The 16,593-nt window shown below is 35.1% G+C and overlaps 1 protein-coding gene across 1 annotated transcript in view; it reads left to right on the top strand.

The window, feature by feature from the left end:
• The first annotated feature begins 2,044 nt into the window (after positions 1-2,044).
• The window catches only part of LOC131665585 (alpha-2A adrenergic receptor), a 146,506-nt gene continuing 131,957 nt past the window's right edge, over positions 2,045-16,593 (top strand). Inside the window, exon 1 of the mRNA XM_058937578.1 lies at positions 2,045-2,839. Within this exon, the coding sequence (XP_058793561.1) occupies positions 2,156-2,839 (684 nt within the window). The 5' untranslated portion in view covers positions 2,045-2,155. The remainder of the gene's footprint in view (positions 2,840-16,593) is intronic.

Genomic DNA, 16,593 nt, shown 5'->3' with positions numbered 1-16,593 from the left:
TTCTACTCCCGTCAATGTAAGAGATAGGCTAACCTTTAAAGTTTATCATTTTGACGCGAGAAGTAAAACTGTACGTGGTGAGAGGGAATTCTTTTTGTATTCTATTTTGGTAAGAAGAGGTATTGGATGCGAAAAAAATAAAAAATAAAGCAGTATTTTCACAATTTTGCAAATACTTTTTTTAGTGTTCTTATATCCAGAATTTTTTCTTTTTTATTTCTTAAACTTTTACGTCATTTCACGAAGGTAGATTTGTTGTATAATACAATTAGTTCAATTAAGAAATAATTGCATCTTTCTAGTTGATGAATTAATTGATCGGTGATTTTTGAATTGAAACAAACTATATCCATAACGAAAATTCAATTGACACCCATAATGTATTCCTATTCAATATATGAGACAATTAAAAGTAATATAATCAAAACAATAATAGCATATTGTTTAAACTTTTACGTCTTTTATGTTTCAAAATAAGGTATATGCATATAGGTATCAATTTTAATTTGATTATTAAATACTAATGATAAGTATTATGCGTTTGAATATAAATGTTGTACATGATTTACTTTAATTTATGTCTGATGAGTAATTGAAAACTTTCTTACTCAAATTTATCAATCGAGATTTTTATTAAAAAATGTGTGGCAAATAATTATACCTAGGAGTAAAGTATACAAAAAGTAGCAAAGATATAGACTGAAAAATAGATCTAGAAATCTCTCGGGCTTGTCCTATTTTGGTATTCAAATTTTCAATAATTTTGCGTATAATTAATAAATGAACAGACCGCAAACCACTAACTGCAAACACTGATTCAGAGAAAAGTAATCGATAGTTGAACAGTGTCATTATTTAGGGTGTAGATGAACTTAAAATAATATTTAATAACTTTCTAAATATAGTTCATCTTAATCTCATAAAAAAATTTAATAATTTGTAACTATGTATTGATCTAAATGAATTTATTTTGAGGTATGATCGAGATTAAATAATAATTATGAATTCAATAGCATACGTGTAAGAGTCAAGATCATTTAATATTTAACAATAATAATTCATTTCATTGATACTGCAAAGTAACTCTGTATTTAGTTTTAATAAAATTGAATATTTGTTCGATCTAGTAGCGATCGACATCGACTATAACTTATAAATATTATAAATCAAAGTATCATCATTAATATTCCAAAGATAAGAAATAAGGAAAAGTACAGATATAAAAGTAGATATAGAAGTGAGGATCAGAGGCCGCTGGTCGGCATCCTACTGTCGTTGGAGCGTGCGTATAGGTAAACGTCGGCGGTTGGCGGGTGGCGCCTGCGCCAGTCTCACCCCTCCTTCTTTCTCCTTCTCTAGTGAGTGCGAGAGAGAGACGATTGAAAGCCGCGCAAGCATCACGCAGTCGGTCGCGAGACTCTCAAGGAGGCGGACACACGTACATAATACGTGCGTGTGTATGTGCGTGGCATACAGTTTATGAAGAAAAAAAGAAATAGAAGCTGCTGTCACCTTACCATTACACAAATCCTCATACCTATATACTACACACAAACACACTCACATATACATTCACCGTGCGTGCGTGTGCGTGAGTGAATATGTCAAACAAATCTGTCGTCCAGTAGAAATAAATGTTGAAAAAGTAGAGGAAGAGAAGAAGAGAAAAGGTCAGAGATCTTCAACATAACAAATTCCAGCTTAAAACTCGTGCTCGTCGAGAGTTGCTATGGCTGAGTTGAAAGGAAGGTGAGGAGTAGAAGAAAAGTGGTGCAAAAGTGGCTTGACACGGCGAAGGTCGTTTTTATTTTTGGTTGAAGTGGGTGGCGAGGGGGCGCGGGTTAAGCGGTGAAAATTGGGAAAACAAAATACTTGCACATCCGCCGCTGCGCCGTCGCCGAAGAAGAAACAAAACAAGCAGCAAGAATGTCTTGAGAGGTAGTGGAAGCTGTTAAAACAAAGTTGCCGTTAACCGGCAATGAATTCGAGATGCAAGTTAGTTTGTATACTGCTGCTGCTGGCGTTGCTGCTGCTGTTGGCGTTGCCACTGCAACTGGTGAAAGTGTGTCTGGGAGTAGCAGGCGACGAACAGGGAACGTGGTGGCAGTTATCGGTGAGATAGCAAGTGCTATCATCGCCGGTAACCCCCAGTACGATGACGACAACGACGATAAACAGCGACAGCAGTGGCGAGAACAACTACGATGGCGCGTTGCTATTCGGACTGGGTCCGATGTCAGCGTTCGAAGCGGCTTTCAACACGACGTTCAACGACAGCGAACTGCTGTTCGCCGAATGGTTGAGCCTCGACAACGACAATGCCAGCAACGCCAGTTACGTTCTCGAAAGTGTCTATCCTTCAGGTTACTCGATGCCTCATATTATCATCGCTTCGGTGGTCATCACTATACTCATGATCGTCATCGTCGTTGGCAATATGCTTGTCATCATTGCTATTATGACCGAGAAAGCACTGAAGAACATACAAAATTGGTTTATCGCGAGTTTAGCCGTCTCGGACTTCTTTCTCGGACTTGTCATAATGCCATTCTCACTGGCCAACGAGATAATGGGCTATTGGATATTCGGCTCGTGGTGGTGTGACATACACTCGGCGATGGACGTGTTGTTGTGCACCGCCAGCATTATGAATTTGTGTCTGATTAGTTTGGACAGGTACTGGAGTATCACCCAGGCGATCGATTATTTGAAAAAGAGGACCCCGGCAAGAGCCGCTTTTATGATCGGTTTCGTCTGGATCATGTCCGCGGTCATATGTATACCACCGCTGCTAGGGTGGAAGAGGACACAGCCTAAAGAGAGATATCCTACTTGCAAGGTATGCTTATATCTTTTAATACTTTTTCAGCTCCTTTTTCGTATGGTTTTTGCTTACATCGATTCTCAACTTTCTCTATTGAATAAACAAATTTATTATTCTTTTATCAATCTACCAGTTGCTTATTTTTATTGTCATACAACCAATGGAAATCATTTCAATTTTTATTTGATTTTAAATTATCAACAAGGACAATTTGAATATTAAAGTAATGTTCTGCTTATATTTTTGATAAATTATATTTAAATAAAAATAGATTTTATGACTGAATGAAAAGTAAATATACTATTTTTAAGCACGTTTTCTGAGTCAGAGTAATTCTATTTTTAGTATCGAAGAGTAACAGACGTGAGTGTAAAAATCTTTTCTTGGCTACGTAAGTTATCGAAAAACTACCGTACACGGTTCGTTATTATTTTCTCATATGTATACCTATAATAAATTAATATTTTATACAACAAATACAATGAAATAATATGGAGTTATTAGGTTTGATGAGAACTTTGTTATGGTGTGAGCTTTTGTGCAATAATTTGGAGCAAATAGATCAATAAAAATAAATGGATTTATTTTTATTTAAATATGACGCGAAGACCAGCTTGACAGATGAATTACTTCGTTATGTAGCTTCTTTACAGTTGCATGTTAAATTACTTTATTGGCAGAGATGCAATATTTATTTTTACACAAATAACACCTTGGCTTGAAGAATATAACTTTAAAGACTAAAGCATTTATTTGAGAGTCGTAATAAATTTTTTCCTTATCCCTTAGAAAATGTTATCATCACGTTTGGCTGATATAAAATATTTTTCTGTCTTCGAATTGAAGGAATTATTATTATTTATTTTCGGATGAATTATTAATTACAACATACGCACACGAGCGAGCGTAAATTATTGTGAAAATATATTGCGAAAGAATGGATGAATTGTAAAATACTTGTCGAACAGCGGACTATTAATTTTGACAGTTCAGGAGTTGAGCCGCAGGGAGATGAGCGATCCCCCCCCCCCCCCCCCCCCCGATGGCGAAAGCAACTCCAATCACCTAGAAAAATACCAGAGGCTAATCACGCTGAGAGGGTCGACTTTCTGGAATAAAAGGAGTTGTACCGCGTCTTTTTTTTACTTTGCTGCCAGGAATTATAATAAATGCACAATTGAAAATGAAGTTTTTATTGAAGATTAATCCGAATTCCTCATTTTGCCAACATTATTTAATTCGAATTAATTTGAGAATATATAGAACAAAAGAAAATTTTTTTTCTTGTCTTAGTGAGCCAAGAAAATATAATTAGAAAATGCCTCTACTTTTTTCTCTGTTATAGACAGAAAATTTTTTTCCCTTTTCTTTCAGTGCAAAAAACTAGCAAGATTCTTAGATTTAATTTAATTTAATTTAATTTAATTTAATAATTTAATTCTTAGATTCTTAAAGACATTCTGTAAAATAATCTAGGCTCCTCGCTTTCTCTTTCTTAGCCTCTCGAATATTCAAAGGCAAATATTTTATCGAATTTAACTGTAAGAGCATTTTAATCAGCGTATTTCGACAAGATTTTTCCGCCTCGGGGTATACATATATATAAAGCTGAGGATTGCTCGTTTCACGAGACTGTAGGTAGTAGAGTAAAATATAATCGATTATCCTGGACTTTGCTAATCTCTTCTCTCGCTCCTCTCTTTCTCTCTCTGTTCTCTACGCAATGCCGTGCCTCAAATGATAATCTGAATTGCCGACTCGCGCTGTATACACGAATAAATAGAGCCAATTCTTAATCTAGATTCATGTTGTCAATGTTGAGGGAAAAAAGGTTTTGCTTTGCTCTTTTTTTCGTCAAGTAATCAAATCTTTCTAATTTTGCATTCAAACACTCATTGATGAATAAGACATGTTAAAATAATACTAATTTTTGATTCAGCCGAAAGTTTCGTCATTTTTATAATTATCAGTCAATGAATATCGGTGACAATAATAAAAATCATTTGTTTCATTGAAAATTCGAATAATTTTATATTCTGACACGAATTCCTCGCCCTCTTTCCCTGTAGAAAAAAAAAAAAACAAAAAAAAACGTGAAACTCGTCTAAAGAATCTTGAAAGCGTACATAGCTTGGTGAGAATGCAAGCCTGATAAAGTACATCTGAAGCGAAGGAGGAAGGGAAAGGTTGGAAAGGACGAGTATCCATATTTCGTGCATGAATGCTCGATGGAAGAAAAAAGCCCGACGTGCGGACTTTTTTTCCTCTTCTTAACCTGTTCGTCTGTTCTTTTTTTTCTGTCTTTTTCACAATGCGTAACAGTGCACAACACAACGTAGGCAGGATTGGATTTCTTTGGCCACGAGCTTGTATTTGTTCTACTTGACAAGTGAATGTCTTTCTTTCTTGCGTGTGCGCGTTTTTTTTTCTTCTCGCCACTTTGCGCACTTTTGAGCGGAAACTACATAGTTTACTCACAGTGTGCGCGTCAGATTTAATGCTCGCAGACTTGAACCTGAGATGTATGCGACGTGAATTTACTTATGTATACTTTTAAACAAAAAACTATGAGAAGAAATTTTTCTCACAAGTTTCTTGATTCTTTTTGTTCGTATGTTTGAATGTAGAGATATATTTCCGACTATTATCAACAGTCCAGTAATCTTGTTGGAAGAAAGAATGCAAACAGATACTTTTAGTTACTTTTATTTAGTAAATAGAAGTTTGCTGGAAATAGCTTGGTAATTTGCGAAAGGATTTTGCATCAAGAACTACAATCAATCCTTTAAAGTTTCTTTACAGTTGCTACTGCATTATCATATATGTATTTCAATCGTCACTTAGTGTTTGTGTGCTGTTTTAGAAATAGAATTAAAGTGCTTGTAATTTAATCACATTCACGCGAAAACAAATTGTTCTACTGTTTGATCAATTTTCCTTGTTGTTGGAACGATGTCGAACTTTGACTTGTACGTCTGAAATCGTGTTGTTTCGCGAAAATTTTCGACTTCCAATTCCGTATATTTTTCACCTTGCGGAAAGTTGATAAAAATTTGTCTTTCCCATTCAACACCCACGACGCTGCTTCGCCCCCCTCCCCCCACCTCGCCCTTTCTCTTGCTGCGTAGGAAGAAAATTTCCCGAGACTCGATGGATGGAGTACGTGCACTTTGCCGTGCAAACATCTGCACACGTACGAGTGCCGCGCCGCCGCCTCGTCACCTCGTTACGAGAAGAAAAAGAAAATAGCGTTTCAGCTCGTTATCGATCGTTGCCAGGCTAAGAAAGAACTCTCTTCATGCGACGCCCGCTGTTTTTACGGGCAATGCCATTTACCTTTTCGCTGCTCTTTTAATACACGTGTCGTTTTAAGTCTGCGTCTTTGCATTCATACCCCTCGAATTTTCAAATTGGCGATGGCTCAAGGATAAACGTGAGCAGGATTTTTTTGCATAACTGTCGTTTTTCAATTTGACAACTTAATCGTCGCGTTTTAATCAGTGCTCACTTGTTGATTAAATCAATTGTATTTAGCTGCAAACATAAACGATTTATGAAGTGCTACATATTCTCATATTTTATCAACTTCAATTATAATGGAGTGACCAATTTAGATCCCTGCTCACAAGCTTAATAATAAATAAATAAGTACGCCCACTATATGAAAATAGCAGGGAGCTTCAATTTTTATTTTACTTCTTCTCCTCCTAAATTTTAACAAATCCCAAGTATTTCTGTACATTAAACCATGATAGAGGTAAAACATATTTTCCAAAGTACATACTTTACATGGCAAGGATAGCTTTCAAAATAACTTCACGAGAGAGATGGCACACGCTAACTTACATGCCAACTTAACTATTAACTCTGAGAATCTGAGAAAGAAAAATCCTATATTTTGAAAAAATATTTCGAGCCACAACAATAGAAGCTGATAAGAAATGAAGAAAATAGACCGGTATATCAGAGGAAAGAAATAAAAAGATAGATGGGGGTTTTTGGGGAGGGAAAGAGAGAGATAAGATCGAGCTGAAGCGCGTCGAGGGCAAGACTGTAAATTGCAGAGATCTAAAAATACACTGCACTCACTTGCTCAAGCTCGAGCTCGCGCGGGGCGTTTCATGTAGTATAATGAGACACTCGGCGTATATACCGCGGCGGCAGCGGTAGCGCCGATTACTGCAGCGATTCCGCGGGAGCGCCCTGTTTAGCAGTACGTATAGCAGGGCGTCTTGAGAGAGAGACAGAGAGAGAGAGAGAGAGAGAGAGAGAGAGAGAGAGACAGACAGAGAGAGATATGCTGCTTCTGCTCTTACCAGTAGTACCAGCCCGAAAAACCACACAACGCAGATTTCTCGCTCTATCTTCGACCTTAATATCTTCCGCTGTCTCGAGTATATTTCGAATGTTGGGCGGCTATTACGTAATCCATGGCGAGATAGCGAGTACTGCATTGAAATATTTACGCGCTATAGCCAGCGAGATAGTTGTTGAGAAATTATTTATTGCCTGCTAGTAATTAGTTTAACACACCCTTGCGCCGTTGTGAGGGAATTATACGTTGAACTTGAAATTTTTTATTCCAGTTGTGAAATATAACAGTTTAAAAATATTTATAAGCTTATGTTTTTTAACATTTGATATCACTACCATAATACTATGTGCACTTTTCTCAAATTTGTTAATTGAAAAATATGTCGTCCAACGATTCTTTCAAAATTACGATATACAAATAAATTCATTTCTAATGACAATAAATCTTTTATTTTCAGTATCCTTAAAAGCAATAACTTATTCATTTTTAGTGATGTACTTATAAAAATGGAATTAATAATCGAAAATCCACCAAAATAATCATTATTCAGTAGTTGAAACAAATATTTTTCAATCAAAATCCATCTATAGGTAATACAACAAGTCATTGTTATCATACTCCATAAGAAAGATTCTCGATAAACTAATGACTCTTCTCACGTCATTTTATAAGACAACGGCAATCATAGATCTAAACTTTTATCTAGCAAATTTGTTGTAATAAGGAAAGCGTGCCAAACAAGAGCCTACTAAAATGTCATGTACTACCTATAGAACTCTAGTAACCTACGCATATATATAACGAGTGTAACAGTAGTAACAGTGGCTTAGCAGACAACACTACAGTACCGCTTTTCAATCTTTTAATGTGATTAGGAACCAACCTCCATCGCTTTTTTCAAGTTGAAGAATTAACTTTGATCGATTGATCTGCATGATTACTAAGTCTACTTATGCAATTAATTACGCTCCAAGCTCTTGAAAGCTGTCGGTTGTAGTTCACTTTGTTTTATGGGAAAAATTTTTAAGTTGAACGTTTCAATCCAAAATTATTTTGATCAAAAACTCTAGCCGATTAGCCTTTTGTTGCGTTTCCTCTGTCAAATACATCTTTGTTAACGCTAGAGTTTGCCAATTAAAAAGTTCTTACGCATACAAACTTCAGCAGTTACCGAGCGTAGAACAACGCGATATTTTTCAATGTTTATATAAAATATAAGAGTCTTGAAAATCAATGCACAAATGTGTTTATATAATTGAAAGTGTGCATCACATCGTACATTACACGCCAACGCTCATTGGTCGTGAGCGCGCAAAAAACGAAGGAATATACGTGCGTTCGGGTTTCAAAAGGAATTCATGCGAGATTTTCTTTGCTCGCGGTTGCGCTTGTCCCGAGCGCCAAAGAAACGCGGAATTTGTTCTAATTAGACAAGGGATGCACCTCATTAAGCTTTGCGACTGCTCCGCAGCTTCCTTTGTGCCTCGTGCAATGTCGATTTCAACAGGCGCACGTCAGCAACTCTATACATATCTGATCCACAGCTTTCTTTTCGTTTTCGCTTATATAATTAGAAATATACATTTTCGTTCTTGTTTAATCTCATCAGTTGAGCTTTGAAATATCAAGATATGTAATAATAGCTCGACCCAGAGTTTGTACTGTCGAGGTATACAGACATGCTGATACTCAGCAGTCAATCCACATTGAATATCCAGTTGTATCTGCACGTTACTTGATTACCACTCAGTTTCAGAGCTGACTGATGGACAACCCGATCTTGATTATTCACTTAGCTATCTCTACGTACCATGAATTTGGTTAACAAAAACACTATTTTCAAAAAATTTCAATGTTATAGTCGAAGTTAGTAATTATAACTCTTATTATCTCAGGTAGTAATTAATAATGTGACATTTCGAGACAACATCTTTTATAATTATTGGATTAAAGCAAAAAAATCCTATCTTCGTAATAATACTTCCAACGATGAAGAAGAGTGAGAGTTTTAATGCTCTTACTTTTCTAGTAAAATGTCCATGAAATATTTAACTGACTGGAAGTCGAGCATAAATTATCTAAGGAAATGGTGCTTAAAGCACGCTGTGATGTCACATAGAGCTCAGAATATAATATTACGTCGAATAATTTAGTAATTCTTCAGGGCGTCATCAGCATCGTCTTGAAAAGTGCACACCATCTCACGAAATAAAAGGTCTATGATGAAGCGCTCAAGAAAATTGTGAACTTCGCGCGCCTTTTCAGACAATAGCGAATGAGAAATATCATAAATAGATGCATACTGTGATTCTCCCTCTCTCTCTCTCTTTCTTTCTCTTATTTTTTTATTTTTGATTGTAGAATATTGTATATATAAAGAGAGAGAGAGAGAGAGAGAGAGACAGAGAGAGACAGAGAGCGATAAAACGAATGCAAATACATAGGACACATCCAAGTTCATGCAGAGTGAGATGGTAAAGCCTTAACCTCGTCCCTAATGGCGTGTAATTAATCTCAGCGATGCTACTATGACGTTGAGTTTAGTAATTAAAGAAGCCTCTGCTACTGCTACGTGCAAATGCAGCCAAGTAGGGCAGTTTAGTCAGATCCGATTTCCCCCTTACTCCTTACTCTCTCTCTCTCTCTCTCTCTCTCTCTCTCTCTCTCTCTCTCTCTCTCTCTCTCTCTCTCTCTCTCTCTACGTTAGCTTATCTCTCTGCAGGACGACTTTTAATTGATGCAAGCGAGGGAGAGAGAGAAATCAAGATGGGCTCGAGAATTTGCTAAGGGAGAGAGCAAGTTTTCGGAGGATGGAATTAAGCTTGATGCGAGCAAATTGAATGATTCCAGTTTGCTACGTTACCACCAACGCGTTTTCAGCCACTCTACCACGAGTTTGAGTATCTTTTTCAAATTGGTTTTATTGACAAATCACCCTGCCTTGATTGTATATATATATATATATAAAATTCGAAAATTATTTTGTATGGAGTTCTGATAGAGGCGATCAACATTTGCGTACTTTCGTTTCAAATAAAAAAGTGGAAGGGTAGCGAAAATTGTAAAGGATGTTGCTTCCTAATGTCATTATATTCTAAAGTTTTTTATATTTTATATTCATTATTTTTCCTAAAAATATATTTACACAGCAAAGTTGTATGATTATCATCATATTAATTCGAATAATTAAATAAATATGTAAAAGAAAACGACTTTCAAGTTTATTGTTAATGAATGCATGACTAAGATTATAAATGTTCTTGAAAATGTAAAGTCTTACATTCAATGGAAAAGAAAGCCAGCGTAATTAAACGACCGATTATCGGCAGGACTATATGCTTAAGCAAATTAACAGGTGGGGTTGCTTACCGCAACGTCTGACCGCACTTCGGACTTTTCTACTGAGGGCTTCAATTAAACGCGAGTGAGAAGAATTCCAATTTAGGAGAAACAAATTAATGGGATGCTAAAGAAATGCCAAGAAAGTTTCATTAAGCTAAGAGAATATTTTTTTCTTTTGTAAGTCGGTTTTGTTTTCTTATTTTTAAACCACGTATATATGAACAACTGTTACAGTTATACATTCTGGTTTTTACGATAACAGAGAAATCGATTAGAAACTTTCAATATATCTCTATGCAAAAGTAATTTTACTGTGGAAAAACAATGTAATGAATTGTTTATGCAAATATTATTTGAAATGGAAAACCAAATTTTATACGTTCAAAGAGTAGAATGCTGTCGTGTCAACTTCGAAAAAACATCACAATTAGTATTCCATACATCACTATTTTACTCACATAGAGAAACTAATGCATCTCGAAAGAATAGCGAACAATGAGGCTAAGCGTTTAGCGGGTTTTGAGAGAAAGATGTTCCTCGACTATTTAGGACGACACGTTAATCGGCTCTCTCGCCTGAATTTTGTCTCTCGCGCACCTTATATTTCTAGCACACACTTTATCACTGACGTTCCTTCACCCCACCAGTAGACCTTTTATCTCTTTCGATCCGTTTAATTTCATTTTTATTTTGTTTTGTTTTTAGCATGCCGCTCACGTTGCCTTCTCGATATTTTACTTTATCACTTCTGACTTTTTGAAGGTTCGATTACATTTTTGCTCGACTTTTAGTGGCTTCAACTTTTGCTACCTATATTTATAGCTCCAAATGTATATATTTCTTTGTTATTGATGACATTGTTACGTTTTATTTGAGAAATATAGATAACCTCATATACTTGTCGTAAGCAACATTTTTTTCTAAGAAAGTTGAATGAAATATAAACTGAAATTTCATTCTTAATTAACCATATAATGTTCTATACTTCAGTTACATGGATAAAAGCAGAATACATATGCTTAGCTAATTTTCAAGGTACCTACGTCAAATGCAAACGAAGATCATGCATCGATCGACTACCATTTTTCCTCTGATAAATAAAACTCTTGGAGGAACAATGACGGTACATAACCCTTTTACTTATTTTATTTTCTTTTTGACTGCTTAATCTACGTAGATATATGAACATTTTCTCATCTACCTTTTTTGATCGATATAATATTCTACTATAAGTCATGTGTCGCCTCATTTGAGCAATTTTCTTTTTCGATACGATTGTCCAATTGGAAAAGTTCAATGCCTTCTCGTGGTATACGAAAAGAGGTTCCTCAATACAGCGATTGCTCGCAAGCGTTGTAACCAGATGAGGTTTTTATCCTTCTTCTTTCGGTTTATAACCCAGCGTGGGGTCACATTGGTATTCGAGCAGTAAAACTTTTCACGGTGAATTTTTGAATTACCCGTATAGTCTTTTTACGACTGTTTTTATTTCTCGTCTCTCTTTTGAGAGTTTACTTGCAAGATTTTTTTATTACGGTTGCGAGTCGCGTATCATTTTCCTTTAAGTGTCGAGTGAAATGAAGTCTTACAAATTACTTGAATGTTTAACACATCGAAAAACAAATTGTAATGAAATACGCCGAAAATTTACCAGTAGAAATATAAACTTTAATGAGATAAGCCGAATAGCACCCTAATTTGAGGGTAGCTCTCCCCCCCCCCTCTCCCCCTTTCTAAAAACATGAGAAAATATGAGCCAACAAATAAAGCATAATGTATGGAATGCCATGTGTTTAATTTATACGAGAACGCGCGAAAATGAGAGAGAAAGAGAGAGAGAGAAAGTAATTCGCGAAAAAAGCGCGTAATTTATGAGTGTAATACCAAAATTTAACGACGAAATAAAAAAGTCATTTTTTAAGCTGAACACGCGTGACTGCGACGAAAAGAACGGGAAAAGGATAAGTAAATACGAATGTCATCACCGTTGCAGCGTGATAAATAATTTATTGCTTTGCGCGTGTACTTGCATTTGTTCGTTTAATGTGCGTTGCGTTCTTTCTCCCTCTCTCTCTCTCCCTCTGTCTAGCTTTAAAATATCGGTTATTCAAGATTTCAGAATGAACCTTTTTAATCAATAGTTAGAATACAGTTCAACGATTTTATTTAGAGTATAATATCTCAAGTATCAGTTTATACAATCATTCGAACTATACCAAAAGCCAAAATCTTTTGAATTTAACTTTTACATATAGAGAGGCTTTTCATTTAATTGGTACGGAAATAGTCCTAGAGCACAGTATGTATTCCTCGCTTGAAGACGGCCGACGCCCATGTCCTATCTAACGGGATCCATTGAATGAGGAAGTTCAAAAGTGCGTACTTGACGTATGCATTAAGTTGATTAAAATAATTAAATTCACAATTAATCATTGCACGTCAAAAAATAAAGTTTTTTTGGCGTGTTTAATTGACTCCATTAATCATAACGTTCAAAAACTACTAATATGTCAATGACATGATTATCTTGTTATTTCTAGGTTATCGATCTGGTTGTTAAACAAAAGCATTTCCAATTTAAGCCGAGCAATTACAACATAAAATAATTATACATGAATTCCCCACGAATAACTTTTATCGTTACTCGTTTTATCCCGCTGAAAAACGACTTTATATAAAATATTACATTCCTCGCATTTATCTGTTGCATATTTACATTGTTCGCCGTTCAAAAATTTATTTTTAAAATATACGTCAGAGATTGGACATCTATATTTCATGGGAAAATTCAATAATATATAAATATTGCCAGTTGGAATTTCACCCGAAAATATTCATTTAACAAGTAGTAAAAATATTTACATTTACACATCGACTACCATTATTCTCAAAATTAAAGTGAAAAGTTCTACGAATAAACTAATTCTATTTGAATTTCGTGTTCAATAATATATACTTTTTACTTATTAAATTATATAAATACGTCTGTTTATTTTGTTATAAAAATGTATTACTAGAGGAATATTTTATTTATTAATTTAAAAAAATACCTCTCACTATATTTCATATTTAAAAATGTAATCTAACGAATTGCTAGGTGAAATTTGCCAACAACGAAATCTCGTTTAACCATAAACATTTTAATCTCCCAACAATTGATCTAAGTGCTTCCATATTTATTTCTAAAATCAATGCTATATAGAGGTTTCTGCGAAACAAATCTCAATTTGTATATAAAAAATAGCGACTAAGTCATTCGATAGAATCGCGCGGCACTTTTATGCGTCGTAAACGTCAACGCAAATATACTGAGTTAATTTCCGCTCGCGAGCTTACTACTGCTGCGTTCGTTCCACATCATTATTATTGCGTGCAAAGCGGAAGGACTTTTGTTTTGTTGATATCGTGATGCGTGGGGTTGTAACACAGATCCACGTGCATATAGTCGCTGATATAGTTGTTGACAATTATGTTATGACAAGCGTTGAAATATTTTTTCAAATTGCATTTAAGCTATAGAATAATTTATATAACTTTGTTGATGAGAAAACCCGAATAGTATTGTTTCAAGGAACAAAAGATGCGTAGAAATAACACATTTGATGTGCTCCAATTTCAATACTTTTCACAGCAGAACTCACAACGACTATGCGTTTTCAATTTACGTTTTCCAGTAAAACAAAAACTTTGAACCCATTCGCGAAAGCAGTTAAAAAATTTAAGAATCAACAACATCATCAGCAAAGCACAGTCAAGTTACACGTTAATAGAAGGATGTCAAACCATACCGTTATTCAATCGGTCAACCGCTACAGTAGTAAATCCCAGCTTGGGTCAGACATGCGGCGGTGGTCGGGCTTTAAGATCGAACACTCGTCGTTATGTACACATACACATACACACACATACACGCGTGTACACATGTGAGGCGGCTTTATCCTGCGTGTTTTCTCGGTCAAAAGGCTAAAAGACAGTTTATTTTCTAACTGACAAAAGAGAGGGAACGAGAATACGGAGAAAGAGACAGAGAGAGAGAGAGAGAGAGAGAGAGACAGACAGACCGAGAGACAAAAAAAAATAAACACGAATCGTAAAGCATTAGACTTAAAGGGCAGCGAGGAAAGGGCCGACGAGTTGAAAATTCTTAGCTTTTTTGACTACAAGCGTTCGCTAGATTATAATTAAATCGCTTTTTGTGTGTTGCGTTTGTATACGTGACTCGTGTATACAGGTGTGTGCCACGTGAGTTTTCGTGGTTGCGAAGAAGAGAATGTACATTATTTTCTGTTATAGATATTTTTTTCAGATTACATGCTATCGTGCAAGCCTCCAATCTCTAACTGGAGTTTATAAACTTTATTTTACTATATAAATTTAATTCCTTACGCGTCTTCATTTATTTCTTCACCGCCTGAAAAATAATAACAATTATCTAACAACGAATCGCCATTGAACTAAAATCTGTATTTAGAAAATGAGCAACTTTTCTTACAAAAACTTTTACTTTTGAGAGAAAAAATGTGGGGGCTTGTACCTTAAACTCGTGGTAATCGACAGCATTTATCGAGTAAAGAAAAAGCCAGCGAAAGGAAAAAGCGGAGCGATGTATTAACTGCTAGTGACAGGCATAATTCGTTTCTCGACTTTCTCTCTTTCTCTTCTCTTTCTTCGTTCGAGTCACGCTCTAAGGATTTTCGCGGCTGGCTGTTCTCTTCATTTCGTATCGGTCTTCATTCGACAGCTCTCACGCTACCAACTCGATTTTTCGTTGGTATTTTCATCAACTATTGATTATCTACTTTTCGTTCGCACAAACGATATGCCGGAAATAGATGTTTGAGTATGTTTGTTTCATAAGCTTACTTAATTTGACAAGGAATTAGGTTTTCACGAAATATCGATCACCTATGGACTAACTATAATTGAAATCATAATGATCTTTTATTGTGAAACAGTCAATTTTACGTCCTATTGTTTTTTATATTTGTATTAATTACTTATTTATTATTTTCGTGGAATATTAATGTTGAATGAAAGTTCATTTCATTGTTTTCACTTTGAATCAAGTAACTCAACTTATAGCAATTTTTATATTAGTATATATTTACATTTTCTTTGTGATATTATCAGTTTATTATTCGAAAATCTTAGCATTTTTTCAAGATATTTTTGTATATGTTCCTTGATAATCAGAACCGTCAATAAATATAATATTATTTTTAATACAGTAATTATCATTTTATATCCTTATAATCGTAACGCGTTGTTAAACATTTTTTTTCATGCATTATAAATTATACTTACCTTTTATTTAAAAATGAAAACTTAATAAAAAAAATATATTATTTAAAGAATAAAATTAATTCTTGGTATCTTATTGACGCGATAAGTCGCAGTCATAAATTGGAAATAAAACTTACAGAGTGTCGGTCGTAACATACGATATTTATTACACACAGGAATACATGCACGTACACAATAAGTTTGATAAAGCCCAAGCGAAAGACTAGCCTTTCGTGCGAAATGCACATCATCTCCATCGATTTTTCGTTTACATAATCCTTGCTGTCGGCGGTAATCCTCCATTGTAGAGGTGGCATTAGCCGAGTAGTAGTAGAATACATAGAGCATTGGATGTTATCAAAATGTATGTTTGTGTGAAGTTCCGCAAAAATGGCCGTCCTGTTCTTCTTTCAACCGTTGGATCAAAAATTGTCCTCGAGAAGGCATTGTGTCTTCGATATTTCGAGGGGAAAATTGATTAAATTCTCATATGATTCTCTCTCTATTTTTCTTCCATTCACCGAATCAAGTTTATATGAGGTCGTGGAAGTATAGCAGATGCCAACCAAGAAACTTTGACGCGTGTCAAAGGTCGCGACAGCGACTTACAACGTGAATGTTGGAATCGCGTTCATACGCGATACTATACAAACAGGTTTATATATGAAATTGTTCAATAATGATTATGCATTGATATAACATGATTAAAAATGTATGTTATTACCACAGCTTTTCTCTGTACCATAAACTATTTAAAAAAATATATTCCGTTTACATTTTTTAACATTTTAATTTACCGCGATATTTGGATTGTGATTGACATTTTTTT

The sequence above is a fragment of the Phymastichus coffea genome, unplaced genomic scaffold (assembly GCF_024137745.1).
Source record: "Phymastichus coffea isolate CEN01 unplaced genomic scaffold, Cenicafe_Pcof_1.1 PCOF00053, whole genome shotgun sequence".
Classification (NCBI taxonomy): domain Eukaryota; kingdom Metazoa; phylum Arthropoda; class Insecta; order Hymenoptera; family Eulophidae; genus Phymastichus; species Phymastichus coffea.
Note: the sequence above shows the minus strand (reverse complement) of the source record. Positions and strands in the feature narration are given on the sequence as shown.